We start from the raw sequence: 16,833 nt of genomic DNA, 5'->3' as shown, positions 1-16,833 counted from the left end.
GAAGGTGGCATTTGTGGTGATGGTTTGGGTCATTTGGGGAATTTAGTAAATTTTACTGAGAATCTCCCATATAAACCAGAGAGATGCATGATAGTAAATTTGTTTTCTCGTGTTTATCTGTCTTTTATTACTGGGTTTCAGCCACTTACATAGAAAGTACAGTTGTGGTATAATGAGTCATAAGAACTACACATTTGGTCACTCAGATGACCTAATATGTATTTCCCAGGTGTATTTTATCTTCGTCTCCAGTTCCTGAAAACACTGCAGAGTTCTAAAGCTGAAATAGGTGTGTTGTCATGTCTCCAGTTCCTGAAAACACTGCAGAGTCCTAAAGCTGAAATAGGTGTGTTGTCATGTTCGTGAGAGATTTTTGTGCTGAAACTACTGTATCTGTAATCTGGAACGAAGCAATCAATGAATTAAATAAATTACGGATGGTGGGAGCCTGATTTCTCAGTATTGCACTGGGAGGTTACAGATAAGCCAGGAGAGTATGTGGCGATATCCATGTGATAATAGATTTGGTTGGAGACATTAGTATAAACTCTTCTTTAGCTTACTTACTATGTATACAGAAAGCTCAACATAGAAATCTTCATACTTCAGAGTGTATGCATAGGTTGGAGACTTGATAGATGTCCTTGTGTTGTCCTCTGAGCACATGCAACTCCCGCATGTAAGTTTAAAATACGATTCCCAAATAAAGGAAACTGTCAGGGAGAGACCGGTTCGGTGACGCAGGGAAGTCGGAGGACAAGGTGAGGAAGGAATACATTAAAGCAAGAGTGTTAGGGAATGACAGAATGGAATAAAGGAAGTTCATCGAACAGCTACTCGGCATGGGGCACGACCCCTGCTAACTCCTTAAACCAGTGTCATCTGGCGCCCAGCGTCTGCTTGGCTCTGCACGGTGTGGGAACTGAGTCCCAAGTTGGGAGACTTGCAGGCAGGTTACTGAAGAGCATGACTGTAGGCTGCAGTCCCCGGACACCCAGAAGACGGTAATTTGTAAGCCCAGGTCTGAGCTCTCAGCAGCCCCTCCTTACTTGTCTGAGGTAGGATAGAGTAAAGGTTAATGCCAGAATTCTGAGGATTAGAATGACAAAGCGAAGTAATAAAACACTTACTACTGGAAAGGCGCAGACACGATGCGCAGGAGAAGTTTATTTAAGGCAAAAGGAGCACACTTGGAGAAAGGAGAGTGTGGGCTGCCCTAGAGAAGAGGCGCCCCTGAAAGGTTCAGAAAAGATGAAAAGGATATGCACCTAGAAAGTGCGGGCGACCCCAGAGAGAGGAGCACCCTGAAAGGTTGGGGGTTCCCCCTTTTAAGGATTCTTTAGAAATGTGACTAAGGGCTGGGGGTGCAGACTTGTTAAGTGGTCTCTGAATACTTAGAATTAACTTAACACAAGGAACTTCCTGCTCTGGTATCTCCCTGGGATACTCGTGTCTTGGTCTGGGAGCATATCAAACAGACTGCCTGCCCAGCCCCCAAGGTGGGCTGAGTTACTGTCTGTTCACTAAAGAGTAAGTTAAGAATCTTACTTAACTCTTCCTGCCTTTTACTCTGTTGATTATGACTGGGCCTGCATGCTAAATCAGTTGCCTAGGTTACCAAACTACTTAATTAGGGCCAGAAGGAGAAAAAACAGCATATAGGTAAAATTAAAAAAATAAGCTGGGCCTGCCTGATTAACACAATAAAGACATGGGCTATGCTGAGGTACCCTTTTTTATCTGGGTACCAGAACAGGGACAAAAAACTAAGACTCTCATTCAACTCCAAGGAACACCCACACATTGTTTACAAAGAGATTAGATAAAACTCACAAAATCGCAAAACCTTTCTAAAGTGTTTATCCTCCCTAAGGGTTGCCCAAATACATTTAAATGGCTTCTCAAATGTATCCAGAGCTGTTAGGCAAGCGATTTGGAATAGAACAACTGCCCTCTAGTGGTGTGAAAGCACTATCAGAAACATTCCTCTTTGATTTTTAAAAATCAGATACAAAAATTATAAGCAGTATAGGAATTAAGCTATCTTATGCCAAACTCTGATGAGAATTATAATTTAAATATTTTTCTTCTTCCAATTTGAATTCTAGCAGTCCTCTACTTTCCTAAAATACCTGCATTAACCTACATCAGTCTTTTCTCCTCTTTTAGCAGTGCAGTTCTTGGCTCAAATGAAATCTTACACAGAAGCCCATAAAAAAAGCTGAGCTGTTCCCTCTGAAAGTGGAGGCGGACACCCCCACTGGAATGTCTCATGTGTCAGATTCAACATGTTCCAAACAGAACTCATCGTCTCTCACCTTTCCACCTAAACATGACCATCTTTGCTGCCACATCTAATCAGTCACTTTATCTGGTCGATTCTACCTCCTTGATAGCTTTATTAGTATCTGTTCTCTTCTCTCAACTCCAACTGCTATTATGCAAGATTCTCACAATTTTGTGTGAGGATTAATATAACAGCCTCAGCAATAAGTTCTTTCTAATCCAACCTCCATATGTCTGCCAGAGTATTCTTTCTAAAATGCACATCCAATCTTATCCATCTCCTGCTGAAATCAACTAGCTCCACAGATCCTTTAGAAAAGAGTTCAGAAACTCCTGCAGCCCTGATTTATGAACCTCTACTAATGCTCTGATCTGTTCTTGCCTCCCCAGTTTCACCTTATTGTTACTCTTATGGGTAAAATTCAAAATTTAAAGGTATGTACTATGCACCCTATTTAATCCTTATAACTGTCACTGAGTTAGACATCCTTTTCTTCCACTGTTTAAATGGAGACTCAGGGAAGTCTTAGTCTATGGGGACTCACAGAAGTTAGGTAAATTGCCCTAGGTTACATAAAATGTATTGGCAGACTGTACCAACCAGCACCTAGAAAGAAATCTGGGAGCAAGAGACAAGGAGAGATAAAGATGGCCTCATTGTATCAGTGGGTTCTTTGTAGGCCATGACTACACCTTAATCATCTTTGGTTCTTTTGACACCTAACAGACACTGACTAAACATCTGCTGAACAAATAAACAAGTAAGTGAATGAAGATCAATTTGATGAGTATTATTAGGCACGTCTGAAGTATTTGCAAAGAATTTCTAACAAAACCAGAAAACTTAAAGGATGTCACAAAAAAAATCAGATTTATAGATCTGTAAGTGCTATAGTATCTAGACATGGCAAGGATGATTTATAATGTAAGATATTCAAATAAAAGGCATTTTTTGTTTAGTACAAGATGGAGAAAGATGTAAATATTTATAATTGTTTTAAGAGTTTGCCATTAATTCTATCAAAATTCTCACAGACCCCACTAAAATATCTTTTCGCCTCTTAAGTCAATGTTTTTCAAAGGGCTGTTCTAGAGACATTTGCATGAGAATCACCTGGGGCCTGGGGTGTTATGTGAAGTGCAGATGCCTGGGTCCACACAGTGCCCCTCCACTTGTTCACAATCTCTGGGGCTGAGCCTGGGAAGCTGGCTTTCTCCAAGCCCCCCCGGGTGATTTTTGTGCACACTAGAGGTGGAGAACCGCTACTTCTGGTTTTGTCCCCTCAAGTGACAAAATGTGTCAGGCACGTTGGAAGTATTTATTATGCACTGATAAAGTACTTAATATGCAATAGATCCAAGGATCTATTTAAATCAGTAAGTCAGTCAGAGGGAATAAATATAGTAATTGTCATACCTCTCAACAAAACTATAGTTCTGAATGTCAGAAATCATAAATACATAAAGATATTTATTTTATTACATCCAAGAAAAGAATCACCTTTCTCTCATCCTTTTCTTTCCCTTCCAGGGACTAGAGACATGAAGAGGGCCTACTCTGACGTGAGAGAAGCCAATTACAAAGATTCAGACAAGTACTTCCACGCTGCCCAGCGGGCCCTGGGGGCGCCTGGGCTGCTAGAGTGATCAGGTACACGGGGCCCTGGGGCTGCCAGGCTGGGTGAGCAGAGCTTGGCTGGCTTGGACTGCCAGGGGTCAACCCCTGGGGAAGCTTCCCGTAGCGTGGGGCCTTTCCTCCTCCTGCCCACCCTTCCCCTCTGGGCCCAGTGTGGGCTGTGAGAGGCTGATAGAGCCAGAACAAGGCTGGTGGGAATGGGTGGTTCCCCACCCACCCCTGTGGGTGCTGCTCGCCCAGCATCGATGGGAGGGGGGCATCCGCCTGGGCTGAGATTGGCTGTGTCAGGGCAGGCTCAGTGTTTTAGCCCCTCTTGCCTGGGGCCCTCTCAGGTCACTAATTTCTTGGGAAGAGGAGGGGCACGGAGGGCGGGGCTGTTGTTTAGCAGCCCCTGACTGTTGTCCACCTTTACCTCCTTTCCAGCGATGCCAGAGAGAATTCTCAGAGTCACAGACCTTTTTAAATATGGAGACAGTGGCCATGGAGTGGAGGACTCGAGGGCGGACCAGGCTGCCAATGAGTGGGGCCGGAGCCTACTCCCGGACCCCAATCACTTCAGACCCGCCAGGCTGCCTGCCAAGTACTGAGCTTCCTCCTCATGGTGCTCCCAGGAGGCGGGCTCAGGGCCCCCTCAGGACTGGGACAGGTGCTCAGCTAGGCTGTTGAATTGTATAGACATAGTCCTTGATAATTCATAAAGAGCAAAAAAGTTGTTCAATAAATGCTTGTGAAATCCAATTTGTCTTGGCTTCTGGAAACAGCATATGACAGTCTTTCTGGGAATATGAGCCTGTTTAATACCATGGGGATGATCAATAATCATTACTGGTGTTCTTTTTTTAAAAAGGGGATAAGACACTAATAACCAATAATAGTAATTTGGGTAGCACTGCATGTCTGATGCCGGGGTTCTTGTTTGCGGAGTTGAAGAATGAATTTAGCACACAGTGAAGGTAGGAGAGCCAGGGAGACTTTTATTGAGAGAGACAGTGGGAGGACAGACAGAGCTCCTGGCTTGCGCCAGGAGGGGACAAGAGAGCCCTTTGTCTAGGAGATTTATAGGCACTTGAGAGACAAAGAGCTAGGGATGCAGACCCACCAGATGGTCTCCAAATGTTTATCTTTGAAGAGACACTAAGTTTCTTACCAGTTTTCCGGACTATTTTGCAGAGTTAACATAAGAAATTTACTGCTTTGGTTCTTTCCTAGAATAGAAGTTTCTTGGTTTGGGAGCCTATCAATCAAGGCTGCCTGTCTTGCTCCCAAGATGGGCTGAGTTATTGTCTGTTTGTTAAATGATAAGTTAAGAACCTTACTTCTTAACTTCTTGGGTGTTAAAATGCAATCTTATCTTAAAGGTGGAATCCTTCCTTCCCTTCACTATGTTGTTGAGGGCTGGGCCTGCCTGCTATATTATTTGCTCAGGTTATATATTACTTGATTAGGGGCTGGAGGAGGAAAAGCAGCATCTGGGTAAAGTTAAAGATAAAACTGGGCCTTTTAGCAGGCTAAAGTAAATTTTACAATAGCCTCATTTAATTCACACAGTGGAGACACAGGCTATGCGGAGGTACTTTCTTATCTGGGGGATGTTCAAACATTCCAGGCCAGGTTATTCCTGGCTTTTTAGTTTTAACTAATCTTCACTGAAGAATGCTTATATTCCTATTTTGATATTTTACTTTAGAGAATGAAAGTGATTCTGCTTTTGCTTAATTGTTTAATACGAAGTTTTGGTAGGGGTCTTTTTCTAGAGGCCTCACAGGAATCTGGGTCCTTCTGTGGTCTCTCTCCCTGACGTGGAGATCCTGAAAGATTTCCAGGAATCTTTCTCCTCTCCCATCCTTTCCTTCCAGATCCAGTTGTTAACCAGTCCGTGTTCATGGTGATTAGAAATACCTTTCAAAGTCATTTCCCTTCTCTCTTTCCCCAGTTGGTGGATCAGACCAGTACAGAACACCAGCTTCCCAGTGCACCAAATCTGCCAGCCCCTAAACCTTAACAGTAATGCCTCATCTCACTTTGTTCATGCCTTCTGGGGAATCTGTTTTTATCCTTGTCAGAGTCAGTGGTTTGTATGAAGTCAGTCCTCATGCTGGTTGGTTTTTAAGTTCCTCTAACACTAGTTAATAGTAGGATGATAGTAATGACAGCTGACATTCATTGAGTTAAGTATGGGCCAGCCACTGCTCTGTTTTCTTGTGTGTTATCCCATTGGACCCTCACATTTTACTTTTCCTTATTTTATAGCTGAGGAAACTTGAGGCACAAACTGTTCAAATATGTATCCAAATCCCACTGTTTGCTGCTAGAGCCAACATTCTTAACTATTTGCTGTAACTAGCATTTGTATTGAAGTTTAGAGCTTGTAAAACACTTTTGTGTGTAGTAGTTCATTTAGTCATTCCTTCAGTGAGTGTATTCCACGGTTCCCATGAGCCTGGGTCCTGGGTAGGGTGGGGTGACCAAGATAAGTCTTCTGGGCTCCCAAGCATGATGGGCATAGGAGTGGGCGCTCTGGTAGGCCCCGGGCAGCAGGGGTCGCTGTGGCAGGAGTCGCGCCGGGCGCGCCGGGCCCTCTTGGCGCCAGGCGGCCTCTCGCTTCCTCCGGCGGCTTCCGGCGCAGCTCCTGAAGGCGGTCGGTGGCCGTGTCATGGATCGCAATCCCTCGCCGCCGCCGCCCAGTCGGGACAAGAACGAGGAGGAGGAGGTGGCCGGAGGAGACTGCATCGGCGGCACGGTCTACAGCAAGCACTGGCTCTTCGGCGTCCTTAGCGGGCTCATCCAGGTGTGGAAACTCGCATCTCGCGTGGGCTCCCCCTCCGTTCCCCAGAGCCCCCGGCCGCACCTCTGGCAGCGCCCTCCTGCCCGGGGCGCCGCCACCCCCGCCACGGCCCCTCCCCGGGCCCGCGCGCCGGGGCCCGCGCGCTGTGCGTCGTGACCGCCTCCGCGGACCCCGAAACTGCCGAGAGCCACTCCCCCATGCCCTCAGCACAAAGACAAGTATAATGGCAGGGATGCTGGAATGCTTGCGGGTAAAAATACTTTGTTTTTGCAGATTTTCCAAAACTACATGAACCATGTAAATATATTACTCGGGTTTTTGCTCACCATTGCCACTGTCGTTTCCGAAGCCTAGGTCCTAAATTAACTATTTCGTGGACTTCTGTCGTAATAGAATAAATGGTGATTTATTTAAGAGTCTTACTGCTCTTAATCAAATGCGCGGCCTCATCATCGCCTACTAGATGCATGAATCTGGGCAAGTCACCTAACCTCTCAGAGGCTCGATTTTTTTCTCACTTTACATAAAGTGGGGTGGTAATATTACTGTATACAGAGTTATATTGTGTAGGTTAAATAAGATGACAATGGCCCTGGAGTGTTTACCTTGGTATTTGGCTGATAGGAGCCCTCAGTAAATGTGGACTTCTTTCTTCCCACGTTTCCCAGCTTCATTCTTCCTTCTCAGGATTGCTTTGGCTATTCAGGGTCTTTTGTGGTCCATATGTATTTTAGAACTAGTTGTTCTTGTTCATTGAAGAATGCTTTTGGTATTTTGGGAGGGATTGCTTTGAATCTGTAGATTGCTTTAGGCAGGATGGCCATTCTGACAATATTAATTCTTCCTATCCATGGGCATGGGATGTATTTCCATTTATTGGTGTCTTTAATTTCTCTCATGAGTAGTTTTCAGGGTATAGGTCTTTCATCTCCTAGGTATTTTATTCTTTTTGATGCAATTGTAAATGGAATGTTTTCCTGATTTCTCTTTCTTCTAGTTCATCATTAGTATATAGGAATGCAAAAAATTTCTGTGTATTAATTTTGTGTCCTACAATGTTGCTGAATTCAGCTACTAGTTCTAGTAGTTTTGTGGTGGATTGTTTAGGGTTTTTTTATGTACAATATCATATCATCTGCAAACAGTGACAGTTTAACCTCTTCCTTACCAATCTGGATACCTTTTATTTCTTTGTGTTGTGTTGTTGCCGTGGTTTGGTTCATCACTTTTGCTTTTAGAACTCTTTGTCCACAGTTAAGTCAAATCACTTCACCTTTTCTGTTGTGATTATCAGTTTACATGTGTTTCCCCGTTGGATCCTAAACTGCTTGAAGGCAGGGGATTAAATCTTACTCATCTTTGTATTTCTACCCCTGTGCTTACCTCTGTGCCTAGCAACAGTATTTACTCCATGAATGTTGAATGAATAGACCCGCCCAAGGCACTAATTTTTTTAAGCAAGGTTTTCGCAAGATAAGGTATTTTAAGCATAGTGTCTTTGTGACTTTAAATTGTTATGGGATGATATTACTTGAGTACTATGGACAGATTTTATTCATCTTTTTTCTTCCTTTATGTTTCTGAAGATTGTTAGCCCTGAGAACACCAAATCCGGCTCAGATGATGATGATAAATATCAGATGGAGCTTGATGAAGAAATGGAGAATGAAATTTGCAAAGTATGGGATATGTCAATGGATGAGGTATGGAGTTGGGAATGAAAAGACTGTTGGATAAGCAAGTGGTGAATGCTTACCTTTTTAACTTTAAGGGTAGAGAATCTGAAATGTCATTAGATTTGGGTTAAATATACAGTTCTCTTGAATACCAGAATGCTTGTAGTCCAGGCAAGTTCCTATACTAAGGAGAATGATGGCCTTGTATTTGAGAGCAGGTTAGGAGTTCTAGGAGACCACTGATGTACCATAATTAAATTAGAAGAAAGAGACAAGGAGGACTTACAAGTATATAATTGCAATAGTATTTTAATATTTGTGTGTTCTCCATAGCATGAAAGCATTTTCGTGTAATTTCATTTGTTCTTCATAATAACTAGTACCCTTATTTTACAGGTAGGGAAAGATGGGAAAAGAGACTGACTTACATAGTCTCTCATTTTATTACTTGGACTTTTGCAATACATTGCAGATGAAAATCCTTGTTTTGGTCTCTTTCCCCTCCCTTTTGTCCTCCACATTGTCTCCCAAATCATCTTTCCTAAAGCACAGATTTAACTGTATTCTTCTGTCTTAAAAATTGTCAGTGGCTATTCATTGTCTTCAGCCATTTTTACAAATAGCTTTATTGAGGTATGATTTACAAAAACACTGCATATATTTGAGGTATAATTGATGTACAGAAAGTGCACCTATTTTAAGTGTATGTACAATTTGAAAAATTTTGATATATGTGTACATTCATGAAACCACTATAATCATGATAAAGAACATATCTATCACCCCCACAAGTATTTATTCAGCTTTGTCATCTGTTCCTCTTGCCCCTTCAATTTACAGTTCATCACAGATAACACTGCTGTGAAGTTTTGTGTATAAGTATGTATGGACATATGTTTTCCTTTCTCTTGGATGAATAGTTAGAGTAGTGTGGCTGGATCATATGGTAGGTATGTTTCACTTTCTAAGAAACAAGTGGAATTTGTTTTCTGGAGCTTTTTTACATATTTACATTACCAGAAGCCGTGTGTGAGATCCAGTTGCAGTTTCTCCTCATCCTTACCAACACGTGGTGTGGTCAGTCTTTTTAATTTTAGCCAGTCTAATAATTGTTTAGTGATTGTTGTGACTGTAATTTGCATCTTCCTCTTACTAGTAATGTTGAGCATGTTTTCATGTGCTTGTTTCCACTCTTAATCTTTTTTGGTGCAGTGCCTATTGGAATCTTTACCCATTTTTTAATTGTTTCTTTTCTTTTTTTCCTAAAAGTTTTACGATTTTTTAGGTTCTACTTGTAGGTCTAAGATCTGTTTTGAGTTTTTTGTGTGTGGTATAAGATATAGATTAAAGTTCACCTTTTTTGTGTATAGATATCCAGTTCTAGCTCATTTGTTAAAAAGACTATCCTTTCTTCAGCGAATTGCTTTTGCACCTTGGTGAAAAATGAGTTGGTGTATATACATGTGTCTATTTCTGGACTCTATTCTCTTCGATTGATCTTTTTGTCTCTCTTATGCCAGTACTATGGCTGGGCAGCTCTGTCTCGGGAGGTCTTTCCCTGCACCATAGGTGAAGCACTAGAAGAATCTTCCGTCTGGACCGAGGAGGGTGCTTGACTTGAATGAGAAAGAATTCTCAGGCAGGTTGAATGACTGTAGGGAAGGAAGGAATTCATTAAAGTGTGAGTAGTAGGGAATGGCAGCTGCCTTTAAGGCAGCAGAGAGCAAGGAAGAGCAGAGAAACGGAAGGGAAACTCATTAAACTCCTTAGAATTTAGTAAATCCCTTGCCAAATCCTAAAGCCAGGGTCACCTGGTATCCAGTGTCCACTTGGATCTGCATGGCGTGGGTACTAAGCCCCTACCATCCCAGGATTTGGGGGAGCTGCAGAGCACTGGATGGAGTGAGATTATGTTCTGAGAACTCACCAAAGGCAAAAAAGGAGATTTTTGGGCAGGCTACTAAAGAGCATGGTGGTACAGGTGCAGTCCTGTTGAGGTCATCCAGACGATGGGAACTTGCAAGCCCAAATCAGAGCTCTTGGTAGACCCCTCCCTACTTACCTGGAATAGAACAGAGACAGAGTGAAGACTTGTGCTTATGTCTGGAAAATACAGTGAAATAGCAAAGTGACAAAGACACTTACCACTGGAAAAGCACAGAGACAAAATGCAGTAAGTTGAACAGTGAGAAGGCTTTATTAAAAAAGTACAGACTCGAAGAAAGAGGAGCGCAGGCAACCTTAGCGAGAAGGCTCTCTTAAAAAACAAGATTCTGGGGCAGCTATAGGCTTGTCATACAGTCTCAGGATGTCTATCTCTGGTGAGAGACATTATGTCATTATCCATAATCAGTCCTCCAGATAATTCTATAAGATAAACTTAACACAAGGAATTGATTGATCTGGTTCTTCTCCAACATAGTGGTTTCCCTCAAGCACTGGGAACATATCAGTTAAGACTGCTTGCCTTGCTTTAAGTTAAGTTGTTGCTGATTACCAAGGAATATGTTAGGAATCTTACCTCCTAACTCCCTGGTTTTTAAAATGGTATCTTAGCCTTAAGATGGAGTCCCTCCTGTTCTTACTATACTGTTTATATCTTGGCATTTTTCATCATAGGCTGGAAAAGTTAATCGTGATGCTTGTCCTAAATCCTTGCCCTATCTGAGTACCACACTGTTTTGATTGCTGTAGATTTGTATCAGTGTTAATCCTCCAACTTTGTTCTTTCTCAAAGTTGTTTTGGTTGTCCTGGCTCCTTTGTATTTCCCTATTTTAGAATCAACCTGTCAATTTCTACAAAAACCCTGCTAGGATTTTGACTGAGATTGAGTTGAATTTTTAGATCATTTGGGGGAATGCTATATAATGAGTCATAAGGAATACATATTTGGATATTCAGATTGTTAGACAGATAGGAGTGAGGTGAAAAGAGGGTGGGACCCACCACGAACTCAGGGAGTTAATCAGATAAAGCCAGAGAGCCAGAAAAGACTCACAGAGTTAACACCCTTTGCAGTGTTATTTTATTCCACATGCTCTGAATCTGGGCTGACCCTGAGATGTGCTCTAGCTAATATAAGTTATTTAGTGCAGAGACAGGGGACAAGCATCATGATTCATTTTCCTAAAAAAATGCCAAGATATGAATAGCATAATAAAACAGGAGGGGCTTATCTTAAGACTAAAATTCCATTTTAAAAGAGAATTGGGATGGTAGATTCCTGGCATATTCTTTGGTAATCAGCCAAGAACCTATCTTAGGGCATGGTAAACAGTCTTAACTGATATGTCCCGAGTGCTTGGGGAGTAGCCACTTAGAGAAGAGCAAGAAGTTTATCCTACAGAATAATGTAGAGGACAGACTATAGATGATGACATATTATCTCTCACTGGAGATAGACATCATAAGACCGCATGACAAGCCTACACCCCCCCAACCCTTTACCTTTATCCCATTCTTGAAAGCCTTAAAAGACAGAGGCCTAAGCTCTTAAGTGCGCTTCTCTGAGGTTGCCCGTACTCTCCTTTCTTGGAGTGTATATTTTTTTTTTTTTTTTTTTTTTTTTTGAGAGGGCATCTCTCATATTTATTGATCAAATGGTTGTTAACAACAATAAAATTCAGTATAGGGGGGTCAATGCTCAATGTACAATCATTAATCCATCTCAAGCCTAATTCTCGTCAGTCTCCAATCTTCTGAGCATAACGAACAAGTTCTTACATGGTGAACGAATTCTTACAGAGTGAATAAATTCTTACATGGTGAACAGTACAAGGGCAGTCATCACAGAAACTTTCGGTTTTGATCATGCAATATGACCTATAAACCATCAGGTCAAATATGAATATTCATTTGATTTTTGTACTTGATTTATATGTTGATCCCACATTTCTCCTATTATTATTATTATTTTTATTTTTAATAAAATGCTGAAGTGGTAGGTAGATGCAAGATAAAGGTAGAAAACATAGTTTAGTGCTGTAAGAAGGCAAATGTAGATGATCAGATGATCAGGTGTGTGCCTATGGACTAAGTATTAATCCAGGCTAGACAAGGGCAGCAAGACATCCACGGATGCAGAAGATTTCTCTCAAAGCAGGGGGGGTGAGGTTCTGAGCCTCACCTCTGTTGATCCCCAAATTCTCACCTGATGGCCCCCCTGCGACTGTGCCTGTCTTAGGTTGTTCCTCCCTTGAGGAATCTTACCCGTCTCTGGCTAACCAGTCATCTTCCGGGGCCATACAGGGAAATGTAAAGTTGGTAAGTGAGAGAGAAGCCATATTGTTTGCAAAGGTTAGCTTTTTACTTCTTTGCAGATTTATGCCCTGTGGCTTCTATGCCCAGCACTTGTCTCGAGGTATCTTTACCACCTGGAGGAATTATGATACTCGGTAAATTCGATATGAGGCACGAATTCTATTTAAAGTTTGTAATTAGGAAGGAAGAAGAAAAGCTATAGATGTAGCATATGAAGGAAACTTGGGAGGATTGATTATTTCTTTGACATATCTTCTTGTATAGTACATTAAGTATGTATAGGTTTTAAACTACTAACTAATTTGCACACACATATTGACATAATAGGAATACGGTGACATAAACAAAGCAAATCTATAATTACCAGCCATCTCCAGTGAAGCCAAGAAAACCATTTAGGCACCCTAGGCATTTGTGAAAATTTATCTATGATATGATGGATATTTTCCAACTGTACTTGAACCATCAGACAAATTAAAGCAGCCCATTTCTGGGATCTGTTCACATCCCATATGTTCTTTTAACCATAGATAGTCTATAGTCATGAGATTTTGGGGTGCTACAACTTGCACCCCTCCCAACTCCTGGTTGAGTTCCAACAGTACAGATCCAGTCAAATTCGTTGTCTCACTGTATGCACATGCCAGCCTAGACATCTCCCTCCTCCTTCTTATGGCAAGTCCAGGAGATGGTGGGCTGGATGCAGCCACAACCGCAGCATCGTCCGGATCCCTGTGGAGGCTTTTTGATGATCATCCCCCGGCACGAGTCCTCCAGAGAGTGCTGATGCCGGAAGCTCCTCCTCATATCGTATCTTAGTTCATTTTCTGGGTATCCAAGCTAGGCCTTGATCTTCTGCGTAGAAACAAACAGACCCTTTGCCCACACTTTGACATGCCCTCTATACCACTGTGCAGAACTCATTGGAGGTCAGCACACAGTAACTGCTTTTTTTTTTTTTTTTTTAATTAAGAGAAAGGAATATTATCAGAAAAGAGTACCTCCATAGCTGATCATCTGACACCCTTTAAGTGATCAACATTAAGGATATTTAAAGCATGCGTTGATCTTTGATTTACCAATAGTTTTATCCTGTTAAGGAGTAATCCCCCTTTTCTTTCTTTCTTTCTTTTTTTTTTTTTTTAAATTTTTAATCTACACTTACCTGAAGAATACTATGTTTACTATGCTCTCCCCTATATCAGGTCCCCCCTAACAACCACATTACGGTTACTGTCCATCAGCTTAGCAAAATGTGGTAGAGTCACTACTTGTCCTCTCTGTGTTGTGCAGCCCACCCTCCCCTTTCTCCCTCCCCCCCATGCATGCTAATCTTAATACCCCCCTTCTTCTTCCCCCCCCTTATCCCTCCCTGCCCACCCATCCTCCCCAGTTCCTTTCCCTTTGGTACCTGTTAGTCCATTTTTGGGTTCTGTAATTCTGCTGCTGTTTTCTTCCTTCAGTTTTTCCTTTGTTCCTATACTCCTCAGATGAGTGAAATCATTTGGTATTTCTCTTTCTCCGCTTGGCTTATTTCACTGAGCATAATACTCTCCAGCTCCATCCATGTTGCTGCAAATGGTTGGATTTTTCCACTTCTTATGGCTGAGTAGTATTCCATTGTGTATATGTACCACATCTTCTTTATCCATTCATCTACAGATGGACATTTAGGTTGCTTCCAATTCTTGGCTATTGTAAATAGTGCTGCGATAAACATAGGAGTGCATCTGTCTTTCTCAAACTTGATTGCTGCGTTCTTAGGGTAAATTCCTAGGAGTGGAATTCCTGGGTCAAATGGTAGGTCTGTTTTGAGCATTTTGATGCACCTCCATACTGCTTTCCACAATGGTTGAACTAATTTACATTCCCACCAGCAGTGTAGGAGGGTTCCCCTTTCTCCACAGCCTCGCCAACATTTGTTGTTGTTTGTCTTTTGGATGGCAGCTATCCTTACTGGTGTGAGGTGATACCTCATTGTAGTTTTAATTTGCATTTCTCTGATAATTAGCGATGTGGAGCATCTTTTCATGTGTCTCTTGGCCATCTGTATTTCTTTTTTGGAGAACTGTCTGTTCAGTTCCTCTGCCCATTTTTTAATTGGGTTATTTGTTTTTTGTTTGTTGAGGCGTGTGAGCTCTTTATATATTCTGGACGTCAAGCCTTTATCAGATCTGTCATTTTCAAATATATTCTCCCATACTGTAGGGTTCCTTTTTGTTCTATTGATGGTGTCTTTCGCTGTACAGAAGCTTTTCAGCTTAATGTAGTCCCACTTGCTCATTTTTGCTGTTGTTTTCCTTGCCCGGGGAGATATGTTCAAGAAGAGATCACTCATGTTTATGTCTAAGAGGTTTTTGCCTATGTTTTTTTCCAAGAGTTTAATGGTTTCGTGACTTACATTCAGGTCTTTGATCCATTTTGAGTTTACCTTTGTATATGGGGTTAGACAATGGTCCAGTTTCATTCTCCTACATGTAGCTGTCCAGTTTTGCCAGCACCATCTGTTGAAGAGACTGTCATTTTGCCATTGTATGTCCATGGCTCCTTTATCAAATATTAATTGACCATATATGTTTGGGTTAATTTCTGGGGTCTCTAATCTGTTCCACTGGTCTGTGGCTCTGTTCTTGTGCCAGTACCAAATTGTCTTGATTACTATGGCTTTGTAGTAGAGCTTGAAGTTGGGGAGTGAGATCCCCCCTACTTTATTCTTCTTTTTCAGGATTGCTTTGGCTATTCGGGGTCTTTGGTGTTTCCATATGAATTTTTGAATTATTTGTTCCAATTCATTGAAGAATGTTGCTGGTAATTTGAGAGGGATTGCATCAAATTTGTATATTGCTTTTGGCAGGATGGCCATTTTGACGATATTAATTCTTCCTAGCCATGAGCATGGGATGAGTTTCCATTTATTAGTGTCCCCTTTAATTTCTCTTAAGAGTGACTTGTAGTTTTCAGAGTATAAGTCTTTCACTTCCTTGGTTAGGTTTATTCCTAGGTATTTTATTCTTTTTGATGCAATGGTGAATGGAATTATTTTCCTGATTTCTCTTTCTATTGATTCGTTGTTAGTGTATAGGAAAGCTACAGATTTCTGTGTGTTGATTTTGTATCCTGCAACTTTGCTGTATTCCGATATCAGTTCTAGTAGTTTTGGAGTGGAGTCTTTAGGGTTTTTTATGTACAGTATCATATCATCTGCAAATAGTGACAGTTTAACTTCTTCTTTACCAATCTGGATTCCTTGTATTTCTTTGTTTTGTCTGATTGCCGTGGCTAGGACCTCCAGTACTATGTTAAATAACAGTGGGGAGAGTGGGCATCCCTGTCTGGTTCCCGATCTCAGTGGAAATGCTTTCAGCTTCTCGCTGTTCAGTATAATGCTGGCTGTGGGTTTATCATATATGGCCTTTATTATGTTGAGGTACTTGCCCTCTATTCCCATTTTTATCATGAATGGATGTTGAATTTTGTCAAATGCTTTTTCAGCATCTATGGAGATGATCATGTGGTTTTTGTCTTTCTTTTTGTTGATGTGGTGGATGATGTTGATGGATTTTCGAATGTTGTACCATCCTTGCATCCCTGGGATGAACCCCACTTGGTCATGGTGTATGATCCTTTTGATATACTGTTGAATTCTGTTTGCTAATATTTTATTGAGTATTTTTGCATCTACGTTCATCAGGGATATTGGTCTGTAATTTTCTTTTTTGGTGGGGTCTTTGCCTGGTTTTGGTATTAGGGTGATGTTGGCTTCATAGAATGAGTTTGGGAGTATTCCCTCTTCTTCTATTTTGTGGAACACTTTAAGGAGAATGGGTATTATGTCTTCTCTGTGTGTCTGATAAAATTCCGAGGTAAATCCGTCTGGCCCCGGGGTTTTGTTCTTGGGTAGTTTTTTGATTACTGTTTCAATTTCTTTGCTTGTAATTGGTTTGTTTAACTTTTGTGTTTCTTCCTTGGTCAGTCTTGGGAGGTTGTATTTTTCTAGGAAGTTGTCCATTTCTTCTAGGTTTTCCAGCTTGTTGGCATATAGGTTTTCATAGTAGTCTTTAATAATTCTTTGTATTTCTGTGGAGTCTGTCGTGATTTTTCCATTCTCATTTCTGATTATGTTGATTTGTGTTGACTCTCTTTTTCTCTTAATAAGTTGGGCTAGAGGCTTATCTATTTTGTTTATTTT

General features: G+C 41.4%; 1 protein-coding gene and 1 pseudogene across 1 annotated transcript in view; both read left to right on the top strand.

The window, feature by feature from the left end:
- Positions 1-3,828: 3,828 nt before the first annotated feature.
- Positions 3,829-4,576, top strand: LOC140844391 (serum amyloid A-2 protein-like; annotated as a pseudogene).
- Positions 4,577-6,520: 1,944 nt separating this feature from the next.
- Positions 6,521-16,833, top strand: part of SAAL1 (serum amyloid A like 1) — a 65,663-nt gene continuing 55,350 nt past the window's right edge. Inside the window, exons 1-2 of the mRNA XM_073216298.1 lie at positions 6,521-6,710; positions 8,294-8,410. Of these exons, the coding sequence (XP_073072399.1) occupies positions 6,576-6,710; positions 8,294-8,410 (252 nt within the window). The 5' untranslated portion in view covers positions 6,521-6,575. The remainder of the gene's footprint in view (positions 6,711-8,293; positions 8,411-16,833) is intronic.

Source organism: Manis javanica, chromosome 11 (assembly GCF_040802235.1).
Source record: "Manis javanica isolate MJ-LG chromosome 11, MJ_LKY, whole genome shotgun sequence".
Lineage (NCBI taxonomy): Eukaryota > Metazoa > Chordata > Mammalia > Pholidota > Manidae > Manis > Manis javanica.
The sequence above is the reverse complement of the archived record's forward strand: the minus strand, read 5'-3'. Positions and strand labels throughout refer to the sequence as shown.